Source organism: Notolepis coatsorum (genome assembly GCF_963971535.1).
Source record: "Notolepis coatsorum genome assembly, chromosome: 6".
NCBI lineage: Eukaryota > Metazoa > Chordata > Actinopteri > Aulopiformes > Paralepididae > Notolepis > Notolepis coatsorum.
The window spans coordinates 41409844-41428858 of NC_140170.1; the positions used below are offsets into that span (position 1 = coordinate 41409844).

The following is a 19015-nucleotide window of genomic DNA, read 5'->3' on the forward strand; positions in this document are numbered from 1 at the left end:
AAGTGTGTCTGTCTGCATATTTAAAGTTTATATTATATATATATTAAATAATAATTCAGAGTTAATGAGTAAATGAGATTGAAGAGTCATTCAATCAATTCCAAATCTGTGTAGACATGGCTGCCTGTAACCATTGGTAACCACGCCTGAATACACCTAATTTATATGCAGTGGTAAAGGTAAAACAAAGCATGATATTACTGTTCCACTGTGACAGGTTTACAAGATGCAGTAATCTTATATCAAATCACACAGGTCAAAGTAGATGGAGCAGAAATAGTACATCTGCTATATATATATTTACTTTTTATATATTTACTGGAATTATATAAAACGTCATTCCAATAAAAAGGTCTACATGTAAAGGATATACCCTCTACACATAACACTCAACTGGGGCTCACCTCTTCTCTCTCCAGGAACTCCCTAACATCTGGGTCTTGCAGGAGCGATGGGTGACACACCACCCTCTGGAGGTACCTGTTGGGTGAGAAACCAACCATAAGAGCAATCAGAGCATGCTTTAGAATCTGAAATTATGAGTTTATCCAGGCTTTTAGCTAAATGATGCATGGTGTTTCATTGTGTCAGCTTAAAAGGGGCAGTTCACTTAAAAAAAAATATATATATATATATATATATATATATATATATATATTGTCTGGAATTCCTTGAAAACAGCAAAATAATTAACAAGGTGCTTCAAAAGACCTTGAAATTCAAATCAACCATTCGCATTGAATGTTTTGTTCATCCATGATCAAATTGTTCTGAATGTAGAAATCGTTTTTTTATTTAAATCTTTTATTTTTATTTTTTTTATTGATCTTTTTCCCCCTCCATTTTCCTCCGATTTTCTCCCATCCCAATGTTAGTCGTATGCCAATTCCCAATCCCTTCCTGGTCGCTGCGCACTTACCCCCCACAGTCGGTCTGGGAGAGTGGAGGCTATCACGTGCTTCCTCCGACACACGTCCAGCCAATCAACCGCTTCTTTTCACCTGGCAGCGCGGATCCTCCCTGAGAGGGCGTAGCGTGTGGAAGGATCACACTATCCCACTCAGGTCCTATCCGCGCTTAGCAGGCGCCCCGACCGAACTGTAGGAGTCGCTGTTTACAACAACCCGGACCCACCCCGCCAGCTTCTCCCACCCTCTAATACTGCCAATTGTATTAGTGTGAACGGCCAGCCAAGCTGTTTATTTAAATCTTTTAATCAAATTTGACGAGTCGCTTGCTCCAACTGCTTTTCCTCATTTCTTCGCATGTGATGCTCTAGCTGGCAAGCAGGCCAAGAAGATGCTTAAAAGAACAGCATTTAAAAGTTAATTGTATCCTTCGACGAGCATATCATTGAAAATGAAAAATAGTGCTTGGAAAAGTACTTAAAAGTCCTTGAATAACATGTTGCAATGTCTGTGGGAACCCTGAGGAATACATTTGGAAAAACTCAAAAGTAATGTCTCTTTCCAGAAATCATGACCCGGTTACTCAAGATAATCCACAGACCTTGTTGTGAGCAGTTTCATGTAGTGATGTATGTAGTAACATAATGCAACGTTAGTCGAGATAGAAATGGTAATCAGTTGCATCACTGGTTGCACCCTGTGCACTTTCTATTCTCCATGTATGCATTAATGCACGCCAAAGAACAAGGCGGCCAATGTGATCGCAGCCCAAGCGCGTACCTCTCCAGCGCTGCTCTCCTCCGCTCCACAAACTCTGCAGACGAGGGGTCCTCTTTCCCCACCTTCACCTTCGTCATCCCTGTCCAAAGAAACAGTGGTGGGACAAGTACACGGTTCCTTTACTCATGTAAAAGTAGAAATATGTAGGTAAAATAGTACTCTGGTAAAAGTAAAAGCCTTCCATTAGGTAAAATATTGAACGTAGTTGAGGATCAAGAGTAAAATGGTATATCCTATGTGACATTCTTGTATTTCATTGGCTGGGAGTGTTCGATCCGCGACCCATTGACTCCTAAAAGGTTATGTTAACGTGGTATGTGGTCCAGTCATGTTGACTCCGATTACATCCCGTTGAAGTTGGCTCGGCTTAAAACTTTTTAAGTACATAATCTTCATAAACTTGTTTGCCATGTGCCTTTTTCTTCCATGAGTACAAATACTTTCCACCACTGCCAAAAATAATACAAATGTTCATAGTTGATCCACATCAGATTGTAATCATACCAGAGTGAGACTAATCAAACGTAACACTACTACGCCTACCCAGAATGCTCTTCTCTGGTGGCGGAGGCACGATGAAGCCGCCCTGCGCGTGTTTCTCAGAGAGCTTCTCGTAGAGGCCCAGGAAGTCGCTGAAGCGCCTCCTCACTGTGAAGGTCTTGTTGTGGAACATGGGCATTGTGGTCTGAAAGAGACAGAGTGACCTAGATGACTCATTTCTCTTCCTTCTCAATGTGATCATGAATGAGACGGTTATGTGCTTATATAGAATGCCGTCAGGAAGACATATATAGTTAGATACTTCATGAACCCAGAATGAAATTCCAGAATATTTAGGGTTACAACAAATAGAAAATATGATGAATATATAATTGTATAATACATACGATTCCATAATAATAAGGGTATGATTCTTTCATAACTTATGAGTCCCATCAGTGGGCATTTCCAATTCCAAATCACAGCATATATTTTGTAAGCGTTTCAAGGGCAGAGTGCAAGAGTGTGTCAACATTTCCTGTGACGCATCAGTACCCTGCCTTGGATGTGTAATAGTGTTCTCTAATGCAACTAATGTCCCCCGGGTGAAAGATAAACTAGTGCCGTCTTGCACCGACCTGCGAGGTCCTCCTGACCTTGTACTATGGGTGTCAATATGAGCAGCACTGAATCTTTACACCAATGTTACGAAGGGGACATATTTTAATCCTTTTCAACAAGTTAATATAAGTCTTTGAGGTTCCCTGAACATGCTGGGAAAACACTCAGATTATGCATTCTAGCAGCCTCTATACCTCTGTTTCAGTCCTATTATCAATGGGCTGTTTCTGTGCCTGTAACAATCAAGCTGCTTTTATCGTACAAATATGATAATTATCGTACATCTAGTAGTGTAATTCAGATCCAACTTTCAGACTAGATGTTGCAGATTAAATATGATTCAAGATCCAGCAATAGCATAGCAATCTCGTTGTTAAAAATGTTGTCAGAAACATATTTTAGGTTCAACTTTAGGTAGAAAAGAGAAGATTTAAGCGTGCATCTTGTACACACACATTTTATCAAATTATCTTCACACGCATGTTAGTAACTACAGCGATTATGGCTGTAATTCTGAGGGAGGGTTCTTGTCACAGCTGATGATTGAACCGCAGAAAAGGCACATTGCACATATTGAACATGTTCTGAACTAAAAACAATACATTTACTGAATTAACACTTTCTATGCCGGGAAACGTCTTTAGACGTCATTCCCGGCCATGCTCAAGTTGCCGGAGGACGCTTTACGTCGTCCTTATATCAATATTTCAAAAATCTGCGATCGGATTCATATGTCCCCTCCGCTGGCCTGAGATCCACCAGCAGGACCCACTGAGCTCTCTGGCGGTTCAGGAGCGCCATCTGGTGGCCGATCGGCGCAATCGCTTAACAGGATGTGCCATAGAGGTTGTGCTAGACGTCCGTAGTACTTCCGGGCACTCGCTATAGGTCCCGGGACTCTAGCTCGTCACACTACATAGCGATCGATTGCCAATAACTCGATAAACAACATGATTTGGACGTATATACCATTATACAAGCTGGAGATGGACCGGGTAAATTTACATCCCATAATGATAAGATTTCAACTCTACGATGATCGCCCAACGGCGCGCGGAGACTGGGGTGAGTTTCAGCGTGTAACGTTACCGTCTTCGATACTAACTGCTATTATCAACATTTGACCCACATTAGATGATTGGTATAACGCTGCCCACGGAATTATAAACGCCCCCTAGCCCATCCGGTCAACATCAGATGACGTGTAGTAACTTCTAGAAGTACGTCTAGTTGGAATTTTTTATATCGCGCTGATTGCCATAAAACTGTATTGCATCATCAATATAATGCATTTGGGGCTATATATCACGTTCTGGAGAAAGCTGCAGAAAGAGATGAAAACATACTTATACATTAGACCATACTTTACTATGAATATGTGAATGAAAAAGTTTAACGTTGCTACACAATGAACAATACATATAGGACTTTGAATGGGCCCTAATAATGGCAATGTAGCAATAGAATTTAAAAAGTTATAGCCATGCAAAGAAGGGGACTTTCTCCATAGACAAATAGAGCCGGCAACCTATGGTATATCATGAATTTAACCCAAGGCAACCAAAGTGTTAATGAACTACAAGGATGTTTTTTTATTTTACCCAGGCCTTATTTAAACATCGTCTGGCATGATGTTGACTAGGACATGCCATAATTTCACTAATTGCACTGTGCTGCATCCTCTGAGTAAATGCAAATATTGTATCAAACATTATGAGTTTCATAGGCCTTGTGCTATCCAACCTCTTCAATTAGATGAGTAAACAAACTATAACTGTTGATACGATGTACGGTTTGCAACCATTTCCTCAATAGAACATGTGAGGACATATCTGATTATACTGTGCGCTTCCTGTATTGGAAAGGTACATGTATGTATCATGTTTTTCTTTTTGGTTTAAAAACACTAAAGCCCCATTGGATTGGATTGGAGTCTGATGAGAGGATGCAACACAGTGATACATTTCTCAATACGTGACTTAAGTTATGGCCTGTCAAGTCAGAAAAAAAATGTAAAAGCAAACCTGTCCTATAAGTGCTTCTGATTCTGTGCATAAAGTAAAAGGCCAGTTACCTGTGTTGATACTTTGTAGGCCATATATGCATTCATGCCGTCCCCTGAAAAATGGCAAACAATTATTGGGTAGTTGAAGAGCAAAGTACATGAAAAACATAAAACAGGCGAAAATGCATACAAACACTGAAAGCAAAACATGGGCCTCGCCTAAGGCAGCTGTGAAATACGGATATTTTCACAGATGCTTCAGAAGTAACAATTAATTTTATTTTAATAATTTTAGATTTAGACTTATAGATGTATTATAGGAATTTTGATGGGGGGGGGGGGCTAAGTGGCGCAGTGGGCAAGGTGCTCGCCACTAATGCAGGAGATGCTGGGTTCGAGCCCAGCTCTCGGCATTGCCACCTTGGCTGGTCGACTTCAATGGGCAGTATTAGGGGGTGGGAAGCTGGCGGGTGGGAAGCTGGCGGGTGGGGATCGGACGTTGTGGACAGCGACTCGCACAGGTCGGTTGGTGCGCCTGCGCAGTAGAATCAGGAAGCAACGAGGGCGGCGTGTCCCTCCCACGCAGACCCTCGCCACTGAGAGATTGCGCTGTACAGGTGAAAAGATGCGACGGCTGCCTCCTCGAGTACCGGAGGGGACACGTGATGCAAGGCTTGGTCCACATTGCAGCCGACCTGTGGGAGGCATGGTCTAACAGCGTTCGAGACAGGGGAGGGTAGAATTGGACAATACGAAAATCGTGATTTTTGCTTTTTAACAGCGGAGGAGTGCAAGAATGTGACAATGTGACCATGTGACCGCGGCAGCGCGAGAGAGCGGCAGTGCGGAAATAGGCTGTCTATTGCCATTCTCTAAGACAAACGCTAACCTTAACCAGCTCCTTAACAGCGCCTAAACTTAACCTTTCTAACCTTAACCAACTCCGAAACAATGCCTAACCTTAACCATGCCTAACCTTAACCTTAACCATAGAAAGAATATTGCCATTCTCTAAGACAAACTCTAACCTTAACCAGCTCCTTAACAGCGCCTAAACTTAACCTTTCTAACCTTAACCAACTCCGAAACAATGCCTAACCTTATCCTTAACCTTAACCATGCCTAACCTTAACCGGCGAAAGAATACATGTTAAAAAAAATAAAATAAAAAAAATTGATGGGATTCGCACTTGAAACCAATGGACCGCAGGACCGCCGCGCTGCCAGGTGAGCTAAGCTTCGAATGAGAATCATGGCGGTTTACGGCTAAATAATGCCGCAAGCTCTGCCGCTCCGCTCTGCGGTTGCCGCGCCTGCCGCGGGGCGTGTCGCAGCCAATCAGGGAAAACGCGGAAGCATTCGGCGCACTCCTTCGCTGTTAATAAGCAATAGGCGGGGGGGAGTGGGCTGGATCTAGGCTAGGTGCTCATACCTCTGGCTCCTTAGAGGTGTCCCTGCTAAGGGAGGCGTGGGTGTGTTTTAGGGGACGGGTGGGGTTTAATAATGACAAAGACATAATAATGATTTGTGTCTAAAGTATTCATAATTACTTTTAAAGTTTTGACTTCAGACTGTACAAAAAACCCAACAGGCAGACTAAGGGCGGGTCAAAATACAAGCACTTGTATTATCAGCACATTGACGTAACAAAAAGGTCAAGATGGAACATTTGGCCTCACCGATTTTTTCTGGGTTGGTAATCGAGATGTTGAGCTCAAATTTGTCTTCCTGCTCCTCCTCTTCCAGCTGCAAGAGAAACAAGTACTATTTTCAACAGCACACTAACGGAAACAAACATTTTCAACATTCGAGTTGACATGTCCTCTGCGGTAGCCAGAGTTTAAAACAGTTTAAAAACCAAGTATACTATTCAAGGTTCCTGCCGGTTTCAACAAGTTCAAGAATTTTTAAGACCACTTTGAATATAATTTAATACCTATTTCACAGCCATACTGGCAAAAAAAGTATGAGGAAGATTACTATGAAAAAAGTAATTCCATATGGGGGGGGGGGATGGATAGGCTATTACCGTACTGCTTAGTGCTTACTTTTCAGCCCGGACATTTCCCCCAAACACATTTAAATGAGATACAGAAAGGTTATCGCAACATAGTAACTTCCTAATCCAGTAGATTTTCCAAATCTATTTAGATTTTATGATCAAAAATGATATTTTTAAGACTTTTTAAGGCCTAAAATTCGAATGATTAAATGTAAGACTTTTTAAGATCCCGCGGGGGGAACCCCGACTATTGGATGTGTGATGTGTTTGCAATCATTTGACGTCAAGGGATGAATAAACAATTCTGGGAAAGACTGCACTTGGAACAGTAGTCATTACTGTGTTCCAATCAAACTGATCATTTCCTTCCGAGACGCGTACCTCCTCCAGGGTGGCGGCAGCGGGCTGCGGTTTGGACACACTGGCAGCTGCCGACAGGGAGGGAGCGGCAGACACGGCAGGTTTGGCAGCTGCCGGCTTTTTCCGGTCACTCCGCGGGCTATCCAGAGACAGCTCCACTGTGGCTTCTGTGCAGGTGAACGAGAATCAAAGGAATCGGACAGACTTCATTAACACACATTAGTGCCTGTGAGTGACACATGTTAAAAGTCTTTGATACAACCGCAAAATATTGACTTTGCATAGGAGGGATATGTCATGTCGTGACATGCACAGACATGGACATAAGACAGTGTGGTTGTAATGGTGTGAAAGGGAGTGATGCATCGTGGTTTGAGTGGAAATGCAACTGCATTTGACCTGTACATTTGATAATTGATGTTAAAAAAGGTGCTATAGATAACGTTCAGCGACTAGATGACGCACTAGAGCACCAGCATGCCATTTATCTAATCAGGTGCATTCCACGTGGGGGAATGGGGACACATGCACGCAACATGTAAACAACAACATTCATTTTGGACCCACACATGATGAATTCTTTAATCAATAACTTTTTTGAGGGGGGGGGGAAGCAATACTTGTATTTTGCACCTTTCTAAAAGCTCTGTGGATGAAATATTAAAAATATATATATTTGACTACATCCATTAAATTATTGCTCACTGAATCTAAATTAAATCACATCGACCTTGGTCAAAATGTAAGATGGTATGATGCATCAAATCTTTGCCTAGACTCAACAAATCATTAGATGCAATCATCACACCCACATGTTTGTGTATTTCCATTTCTTGCTCCATAATACCCATTCAGTTCGTACTTAACACTTTCAATGCCAACGACGCTATGTCGTTTGTTCATGCCGACCGCTCATTGCCAACGACGCGATATGTAGTTTGTTTTTTTATTAGCGATTTGAATTCATATTTCATCAATCTAGTATCACGTTAGTGCTGCAAACTCTCTCTGAGCTCGATTGGGAAAATACCGCCCCCTATCGTCTCCCGGATGGTAATGCACGCATTGGAATGGACTCAATGAAAATGGATGAGAAAAGAAAAATCCGGAATCTACATTTTACTTCTCAGGCAAGTAATCCGAGCCCATCGGACTCATTGTGGACCATCAGAACAGCGTGGAATACATATTTCCAGTACGCAGTGTTGGATCAATAAACGCGATCGATATTTGGAATGGCGATCAGGAATTGGAATAATCTTTTTGGAGAACATCTGATCTGAGGTAAGGAATCTATTTTACCAGTCTTAGGATAATCGGAGCTATTTTCACAGCGATATCAGCGTTTGCCCTATGTGTGTGTGTGTGTGTGTGCGCGCTGATCAGGCCTAACAAAATTAATAGTTGGTTTCCGGTTGCCGACCGACCCTGCCGATTTAGGTGCGACCCAATATATTTTATGAGTTAAAAAAAAAAAAAAAAAGTTTCATAGAAATCTTAGTCAAACATTTAGTATTATGGATATTAAACATGCTGGCAGAGTACATGCATCCATGTTGTTGTGAACATTTTAATTAAATAAAGAAATTTCCTATCCATAGTCGCCGTGGGAAAGAATAAAATAAAAAAATAAAATACCTACCCATGGCCAAACTGACAACCAACAGGAAACCAACAATATATTTTACTTTGCCTCAGGAAATGAGATTCGATTTTTCAGCTCGCTTCTCTAGCGTGCATAAGTACACATATACTATCGATAATCTAGCATTTATTTGAAAACGATTCATAAATAGGCCGGAAAATGACTGTTTTTTGTGTATTCCAGAATATTCCAGTAAAGGGCGATTATCACGGAATCTTTATATTTTCCTGAAACTTAAAAAAAAACGAGCGATTTTCAAAATGGTATAAAACGGAAATGAACCGATTAAAAAACAATCCGTTTCGACAATGTTGACTGCAAACAAGTCATTGATAAGCGACGGCCAGATTAGACACATAGCCATAATTTAAGACATAGATTATGCGTTCACAAATGCGAGTGCTATATCATTGAAGTGGGTGGCGGCATTCAAGGGGGTAAAAAGGAAAACACGGCCGGCACGGAAAGTGTTAAAGGATAACGCCAACATTTTGGGAAATTAGCTTATTTAACATCTTCCCTGGAGTTAGACAAGAAGATACATACCTTTTTTGTCTCTGTGCGTGCATTTAGCTTTGGGAACAGACGGTAACTTTAGGTTAGTTGTAACGTTAGTTTAGGTTCGTGTTAACGTTAGATAATGTACAAAATAAACGTTTTCCGCTGCTATAAACGTTGCACTTTTATTTTGAAAACCCCAGAAAGGAAGTCATTATATTTGCTTTACACACCCTGTTCTGCGTTAGCTCCGGTTAGCTCCGAGCGTCCAGTAGGTAGTAGTATATTATCAATACCAGCCATTGGATTACTGTTTTCTAAATTGGGGAGGCTTTTAATCGTCAAGGTAAGAGGATTTTAAGTCATGGTATCCATAAACTTCAATCGGTTCAGATCCTTTGAAGGAATGAGAATATCAACAAACCTGTGGGAACGTCAGGGTACTGTCCCGCCTCACTTCCAGTGATGAAGCTAAGCTATGCTAACGGAGCGTCTGTTCCCAAAGCTAAATGCACGCACAGAGACAAAAAATGTATGCATCTTCTTGTCTAACTCCAGGGAAGATGTTAAATAAGCTAATTTCCCAAAATGTTGGCGTTATCCTTTAAGGGATTCTATACGGTCAAAATCTCAAAATAACAAAATGAGAAAGACATTGAACCCACCAGCAAAAATATCCGGTTCTTCTTCTTCAGAATGGACTCCGTTCATCTTAGTGTTGACGCTGCTGGCACTCGCAGCATTCGGCGCCATAACAACAGCTTCCTCCGTAAAGATGTCGGTGGGGTCCTCGCGGAAGTCATCGCTCAGAGGCCCGTTTACAACCTCACTTTTGGCCGCGACTAATTTGTCCTTCGGCTCGCTGTTGACGACATCTGCCGATCTCGTTACGGTGGCCCCCAGCGGCTCACTGAAGAGGTCCTCGTCAGGCTCATCAAATATACTGGTCTGTGGCTGCTTGGTGGACTTGGCCTGCCGTGGCTCCATGAACAAGTTACTCGGTTCGTCTTCGAAGAGATCCATCGGCGGCTCACTGGGTTTCTGCACATGAGCAGGGAGCGGGGAAGTGATGACATTGACCAATGGGTCGGTGAGGAGCTCATGGATTGGTGGTGGCTGCGTTATGTCGGCCAAATCGCTGGAGATTGGTGGCTGGTTTGTGTCTGCCAAATCATTGAAGAACGTTATGTCTGTGAGATCACTGGAGACTGGTGGCTGTATTACGTCTGCCAAATCACTGGAGAGCGCCACGTCTGCCAAATCACTGGAGAGCGCCACATCTGCCAAATCACCGGAGAGCGCCACGTCTGCCAAATCACCGGAGAGCGCCACGTCTGCCAAATCACCGGAGAGCGCCACGTCTGCCAAATCACCGGGGAGCGCCACGTCTGCCAAATCACCGGAGAGCGCCACGTCTGCCAAATCACCGGAGAGCGCCACGTCTGCCAAATCACCGGAGAGCGCCACGTCTGCCAAATCACCGGAGAGCGCTACGTCTGCCAAATCACCGGAGAGCGCCACGTCTGCCAAATCACCGGACAGCGCTACGTCTGCCAAATCACCGGAGAGCGCCACGTCTGCCAAATCACCGGAGAGCGCTACACCTGCCAAATCACCGGAGAGCGATACGCCTGCCAAATCACCGGAGAGCGCTACGCCTGCCAAATCACCGGAGACTGGTGGCTGCATTACGTCTGCCCAATCACTGAAGATGTCCAGAAACGGAGCACTAGGAGCCTCTTCCATTTCCTGTTCCTCTTCATTACTTCCTGATAAGTCACCGCTGTCTGGCGCTTCAGCTCCATCTGGTGCTGCCTCAGCGGTGACGTCCTCTGCTGGCGTTGCCTCACCCGGAGCCTCCGTTTCACTTCCCAACAGGTCAACGAAATCATCCGAGGACTCGCTGAGGATTTTGGCGGCCGGTTCGCTTTCCGTTTGGCCGACAGGCTCACTCAATAAGACGTCTTCTGGCGTTTCACTCGTGTCTTTTACCGCTTCTGCTATGGCACCTTCCGCTGCGACGGCATCACCAGGAGCGCCTGCGTCATTGTCCGTTAGGTCGACAAAATCCTCCAAAGGCTCACTGGTGATGTCAGCGATAAGTTCACTTACTGCTTGGCTTTCCGACTGGCTGACGACAGGCTCACTCAGTGGATCACTCAGGAGATCAGCGGATAGCACTGGTGACATTTTGGGTTCACTGGTGGCGATGACATCCGTTGGTGGCACAGTGTCCATCTTGGTCAGTGGAGGGCCACTCTAGGGTAAAAGGCAAAACAAATCTTTCAGCTTTGCTTTCAAACATTTTAATACTAATGTTACCTAAGAAACATCTCTGTTGCTATATTTTCTATGGAACTGTAGATAGAAACGTCATATTCCCATCTAAATTCAAACTAAGAAGCCACTGGTCTTTGAATAGGAAGAGGGATTTCCAATCACCTATACCACCATCTACTGTAGAAATGGTGAAATGCACTCTCAGGCTTTACTTTAAAACTAGGCTGACTGAATGGAATCATCAGCACAAACATGATTATTCAACACCAGGTTTAACCCCTTAACGTCATAAATAGATCAATACAGTCCGTATTAACTTAAGTAATTATTTTTCAAATGTAGCCAAGAGTAAACATTTTGTGTGGGGTGGGGTTAGGGGAGGGAGAACGGGGTGAAAATGTTTGCTGAATACTGCTCTGCTGATATACATGTTGTAATTTGCAAACTAAAACCCAATAAATATATTGTTAAAAAAAAAAAAAAAAGGTAACCGGGTCTCAAATACAAGCCGGGTCTCCATTAATGGCCGGGTGCGCTCTTGAGCTAAGCAATTATAAGCCGGCCTCCTAATACAAGCCGGGTTACTAATATACTGAGCTGCATACTGAGCTAGTTACTTGATTTCACTTTGAAAACGTTGAAATGACCAGTGACCACCTGTAATTGCACTGTTTACTATTTCATACAGTACTTGGTTTCAATAAATGAACCCAGTACATTTGACTGGGTTCAAACTGAAAAAAAAAAAAAAAAAAAAAAAAAAAAAAAAGAGTAAACACCTAACCAAACACTATCAAAACAGCAGTCAACGTGTATATTTTCAGCACTACATTTGTTTACCAATGATTTTTAAGTGTTATTAACTAAATATGAGCCTGTAAAAATCTCCACGCATCGCATCGGAAACCGGATGATTTAGACACAAGGAAATGACGCCGTCATGAAATCGTTGTAGTCCTAAGAAAGAGGGGACACCCAGGGCTTTCGATGGACGTCAAAATGTCATAAAACTACACTATCCAGCTCACACCAGCCGCTTTAAAAGCTGCAGCCGGCTGACGTGAAAAATAAATATTGATGGTTATTTTTGTGATTATCTCACGGATAGAACTAACCTGACTTACCATAAAATACTACATATATTATTTATTTACCTTTCTGTGAACGTCTAGGAAAAAACGTGTCGCAATCTGGTAAAAAATGGCGGAGCTATGGACATTATACAAAAGTAACTGTACATACAGTAGATTTCATTCACGGTCTTTGCTGCCCTGTTACGGGCGCCTGGTGGTACTAAATCCAGATTTAACTCTGTCATTGGAAAGAGGAGATGTGGCCCGATCCATAGATGTATGACCTGGCCATAATAAGGTCATTTATAGGCCCGATATTCTATAGTCATATTTAAAATGGCAAATGGCAAAAAGCTGTACTGTATCTACAAAACCCTGTAAATCATCTTCCCTTTATTCATTTGCTTAGATTTTTAGTACACTTGGTCTCAAGAAGGTGCTGGATTTAACACGCCTGGTCAATGTTAGCATGGTGTTATTCACTGTCAAAGATGGAAAAATATATAATAACAATAGTCATTTGTATTCTCCTTTGGTTCATTACAATTTACTCAAGCATAGTACCAGACACAATTGAACATAATGTACAGTATGTGTGTGTGTAGAAGACCACACAATGAAGCAATCACTGGTTGCATCATTTTCAATAAGTTAACAAATCACACAGGCACACTCTACTAGACTGCAGTCTAACTCCAGTCAATCCCTGCTGAGCAATGCACTTCCCCATGAAATAATAAGAAAAAGACAGCAACTTTCCCATCTGGCCCCTGAACTCTCATTGTTAAGCCTGCAGAGAAAAACATCCTGGTTCCAGCCACGTGACCACAGCTGACACCACGTGACCCCAGCTGACACTCACATGACACAGGAGGCCTGCAGAACAGTTAGTCCCAAATAAATCACTAACGTTCAAGCAGAATTGGACCCATTGTGGCAAACAAACACGAATGGCAACAACACGAGCCATTTCGTTTGATAATATTGACCCAGTTTGCAGCTTAATAAAACGTTACATAAACAACGCACAATACGTTTGAAGATATATATCCGAGATTGTAACTGTCTGGTCTTGATTCCTGAAAAGTCAAGTGTTGATCCAACAACATAGCTTCTTTAGAATGGGGGGCGAGGTCCCATCATCAAGTATCTGGATTATTATTGAAACTTGTCAACTTTAGGAAATAAATTAATAACTTAACGTTATTATGTCTGGTGTGTGCAGATCAACATGCACCAGACTATACCTGTTCACCTGTTCGTTAGGGCTGCTAGTTATGATGATGACACTAAACAGTAAACAGTCAAAACTATAATTTACGACAAATCAGCTCGTTACCGATAGATATATCCTTATTGGCGTTAGCTAGCTAACTCATTTGGGCAGTGTTTTGAAAAGCAACAGCGACGAGTTTATTAATCTGCATCAAAGCAACAGAGAAAGACACATAGTGACACTTAGCTTGATAACGTTATAGCTCGATTAGACATCGTTTAGTCTAGACACACTGTGTGCATTTGTAGATACTATAATAACACGATGCACATTTTGCACGGCATTATGATTAATAACCTGATTGCGTGGTGGTGTTGTTCACTTGGTGCCAACAAAGTCAGTCGCTCCTGGATTCTCGCTTGCTACCGTTAGCTTGTTGTGCTAGCTAGTGTGTTAGCCACAGCCCATATCTAGTAGCATTAACAATAACTGCAATGAGCTTCAGAATTCAGACTTAAGACACATACTGCGTGGAGAAAAAGGTCCTCTGCTGCATCATCATCGTCGCTGTCATTGACTGGAACTAGTTCAGACTCCAGTTCTTGCTCCTCCAAGTCGGGAAAGGGTGGAGGACTGCGCTCGGAGCTGGTCGCCATCTTCTTCTTCGATCTCTTTTTTCCAAACACAGCCAATAGGGGATACTCAAACACAGACAGAGGAGGAGGAGGAGGAGGAGGCAGGGAGGAGGAGGAGGAGGAGGCGAGGAGGCAGGGAGGAGGAGGAGGAAGAGGAGGAGGAAGAGGAGGCAGGGAGGAGGAGGAAGAGGAGGAGGAGGAGGAGGAAGAGGAGGAGGAGGAGGAAGAGGAGGAGGAGGCAGGGAGGAGGAGGAGGCAGGGAGGAGGAAGAGGAGGAGGAGGAGGAGGAAGAGGAGGAGGAGGCAGGGAGGAGGAGGAGGCAGGGAGGAGGAAGAGGAGGAGGAGGCAGGGAGGAAGAGGAGGATGAGGAGGCAGGGAGGAGGAGGAAGAGGAGGAGGAAGAGGAAGAGGAGGAGGAGGCAGGGAGGAGGAGGAAGAGGAGGAGGAAGAGGAGGAGGAGGCAGGGAGGAGGAGGAGGAAGAGGAGGCAGGGAGGAGGAGGAGGCAGGGAGGAGGAGGAGGAAGAGGCAGGGAGGAAGAGGAGGAGGAGGCAGGGAGGAGGAGGAGGAGGAGGAAGAGAAGGAGGAGGCAGGGAGAAGGAGGAGGAGACAGGGAGGAGGAGGAGGAGGAAGAGGAGGAGGCAGGGAGGAGGAGGAGGCAGGGAGGAGGAAGAGGATGAGGAGGAGGAGGAGGCAGGGAGGAGGAGGGGCAGGAAGAGGAGGAGGAGGCAAGGAGGAGGAGGAGGAGGTGACTGAACTGTGAGATCCAACAGATGTGTGCTGCTGCTACTGTAGCTCTGCTTCTCTTCCTACCAGTCACGCCGAGGAGAAGACACTACCTCCTCAGCTCAGGTAAACCTATCCACATAGAGCATGCAAATTACATGTCGTCAGCTTGTGACTGCAACTTGTTCTTGTTCGCAGATGACTCAGCCCTGCTGGTCTCTGACAAGAACAAGTTACAGGTTGAAAAAACCCTCAGCTCAGAACTCGGCAGAATCTGCACCTGGCTCGCTGATAACAAACTATCATTACACCTGGGTAAAACAGAGTCCATTCTCTTCGGATCAAATAGCAAACTCAGCAAGACCGACGGCTTCTCAGTTACAGTGGGTGACAATATTGTCACAAGGAAAGATGAAATTACATACCTAGGTTCCATCCTAGAGGCTAATCTTTCCTGTGACAAAATGGCATCCAAGGTAATAAAAAAAGTCAACCAACGAACTCGATTCTTGTACCGGATCTCCTCACTGGTAAACAAGAATACCCTGAAGACTCTGGCAGGAGCACTCATCCAAGGGTACTACGACTATGCTTGCACCTCATGGTACCAAAGCACCTCAAAGGCGCTAAAAACAAAATTACAAACATCTCAAAACAAACTGGTCAGACTACTGCACTGAATGAATGAATGAATGAAAACTTTATTTAACAGATTGCAGAATGGGTACAATACAGTACGGCTCAATACATACAATTGTTAAGGGGATGCAGACCTGAGAAAGACGTTTGTCTTGTTTCCATCAGGGTCCCCCATTTTCAATTCATATAGACATATATGACATACATGACATACAGATAGTCAGTACTGCTACATCTATACATTTATGACATACCAGATTTGCAAATACAGTACTGTTTGTGATACAGAAGGAGTCAAGAAAAGGGAGTATATACATTTGACGTAGAAACTGTACATTGGAGGAGGTTGGGTGGGGGGGGTTGGGTACATTGGGATATTGACAACCATACTGGGTAATTTACATTGGAGGTGGTTGGGGGGGGGGGGGGGGGGGGGGCGGGGGGCACACTGTATAAACAAGTAACACTGTACATTGAGGGGGGGGGGGAGGAGACACTGTACAAACAAACACAATTGTACATTGAACTATTGACAAAACCATACTAGGTAAATGACTGTACATTGGAGGGGGTTGGGTTAGGATATTTACAGGGGCCAGTGTTGAATTGCAGTCTCCCGTAGGTGTCCCTTGAGAGAGGTTTTGAAAGTGGGTAGTGATCCACATTCCTTTACAGCTTTGGGTAGGGCGTTCCACATTGATGTGGCATAATTGCGAAACGTGTTTAGTCCCTTATTTGAGCCGAATCTGGGTTTAACATGATTTGTGGAGCTCCCTCTGGTGTTGTGACTGCTTGACCTTACCCCTACAGTAGAACCCACCTCACCCTTGCCCACTTTGACAACCTAGGATGGCTTAGAGTAGACGACAGAGTACAGCAACTTGCAATGGGCCTGGTCTACAAGATACACTACACGACCAAGGTACACATGTACGTCAAAATACTTCCCAAAGGTCAGTGAATACCACGATCACAACACCAGAGGGAGCTCCACAAATCATGTTAAACCCAGATTCGGCTCAAACAAGGGACTAAACACCTTTCGCAATTATGCCACATCAATGTGGAACGCCCTACCCAAAGCTGTAAAGGAATGTGAATCACTACCCACTTTCAAAAACACTCTCAAAGAACACCTATGGGAGACGGCAATTCGAAACTGGCCCCTGTAAATGTCCTAACCCAACCCCCTCCAATGTACAGTAAATGACCAAGTATGGTGTTGTCAATATTCAAATGTACAGTTTTGCTTGTACAGTTGTACAGTGTTCCCCACCCACCCCTCCTACCCAACCCCCCCACCCCACCCACCCAACCACCTCCAATGTACAGCCCCCACCCCACCCCACCTACCCAACCTCCTCCAATGTACAGTTTTTACGTCAAATGTATATACTCTCTTTTCTGGACTCTTTTTGTATCACAAACAGTACTGTATTTGCAAATCTGGTATGTCATAAATGTATAGATGTAGCAGTACTGTCTTCTATCTGTATGTCATGTATGTCATATATGTCCTGATGAATTGAAAATGGGGGACCCTGATGTAAACAAGACGAAAGTCTTTCTCTGGTCTGCATCCCCTTAACAATTGTGTGTATTGAGCCGTACTGTACTGTACCCATTCTGCAATCTGTTAATAAAGTTTTCAATCAATCAATCAATCAATCATTTCCTTCACTCGTTCTCCATTTCCCTTTTTGCCTGTTGTTATTTTCTGATCGTTTGCCTCGGAAGTCCAGCAGTCAGACTACTGCTTGACCTGACTCCTAGAACCCACCTCACCCCTGCCCACTTTGACAACCTAGGATGGCTTAGAGTAGACGACAGAGTACAGCAACTTGCAATGGGCCTGGTCTACAAGATACACTACACCACTAAGGTACCCATGTACATGTCGAAATACTTCCCAAAGGTCAGTGAATTCCACGACCACAACACCAGAGGGAGCTCCACAAATCATGTTCAACACATATTTGTCTCAAACAAGGGACTAAACACGTTTCGCAATTATGCCACAACAATGTGGAACGCCCTACCCACAGCCGTAAAATAATGTGAATCCCTACCCACCTTTAAAACCGCTCTAAAAAAAGCCGCAATTTAAAACTGGCCCGGTAACAATTGTATGTATTGAGCCTTACTGTATTGTACCCATTCTGCAATCTGTTAATACAATTTTCAATCAATCAATCAAAACCATCCAATGCAGTGATGTCAAGGGGAACAGGTAGGGAAAATAAAGGTATGTGAAGATTACGGGCCAGGGTCAAGTCAATGAAACAACCAGCCGCTCCCGAGTCCACGAAAGCAGGGAGGCTGTATTTATTTCTACCTAAGGACAGTTAGACTGATACGAATGTGTGGTTATCGCTTGCTGTGGGGATATGATTCTCTCTCGGCAGAACCTCCCCAAGTTCTGATCAGTTCACTTGTTTCCCTGGACGGGTCTTCCCTGCATTGTGGGGCACCTGTGAAGGTAGTGACCTCTCTCTCCACAATACAAACAATGAAATTGGGGGACCCTGATGTAAACAAGACGAAAGTCTTTCTCTGGTCTGCATCCCCTTAACAATTGTATGTATTGAGCTGTACTGTATTGTACCCATTCTGCAATCTGTTAATAAAATGTTCAATCAATCAAGCCCCACTGCTCATCCGCTTCTCTCTCTGCATGGGCTCGTCACTCCCAGGAGAGTCGCGGAGCAATTCGGTGACTTCCTGAGAGCCGGTAAACTCCACTCCCGACATGGAGCGAGTGAGAATGCTCTTTCTCTCTCGGTTGCGTTTGCGGATTTGGCTATAGCCAACTAAATTAACCCCTCAAGCGTGTCGGGAACGTCCCGAGAGGATAGTTTATCTTTGACTCTCTCTGACAAGGCATGGGTAAAAGTTGCCATCAGGTGATTCAGTGGCTAGGGTACGGAATCGAATAGAGAACTCTGCCACACTGACTGAGCCTGCCCCTGACGTAAACCCATCAGACACTTAGCCGCATCGTGGCCGCTTACATCATGCTCAAAAACTGTCTTCATCTCCGCTATGAAAAGATTTGCATCGGCACAGGCCGGAGTCCCACATGGCTGTAGCCCACGAGAGGGCTTCATTAGAGAGAAGAGCAGTGGCGGACTCAGGCTGTTTGAAGGGCAG

General features: G+C 44.0%; 1 protein-coding gene across 1 annotated transcript in view; it reads right to left on the bottom strand.

Moving 5' to 3' along the window:
• LOC311230452 (uncharacterized protein) overlaps positions 1-14560 on the bottom strand; it is a 30503-nt gene extending 15943 nt beyond the window's left edge. The window contains exons 1-8 of the mRNA XM_084316737.1: positions 14396-14560; positions 9965-11558; positions 7178-7323; positions 6474-6540; positions 4864-4907; positions 2232-2373; positions 1689-1767; positions 405-480 (exon numbers count right to left, since the gene is read on the bottom strand). Coding sequence (XP_084172863.1) covers positions 405-480; positions 1689-1767; positions 2232-2373; positions 4864-4907; positions 6474-6540; positions 7178-7323; positions 9965-11558; positions 14396-14524 — 2277 coding nt within the window. The 5' untranslated portion in view covers positions 14525-14560. The remainder of the gene's footprint in view (positions 1-404; positions 481-1688; positions 1768-2231; positions 2374-4863; positions 4908-6473; positions 6541-7177; positions 7324-9964; positions 11559-14395) is intronic.
• Positions 14561-19015: the final 4455 nt, after the last annotated feature.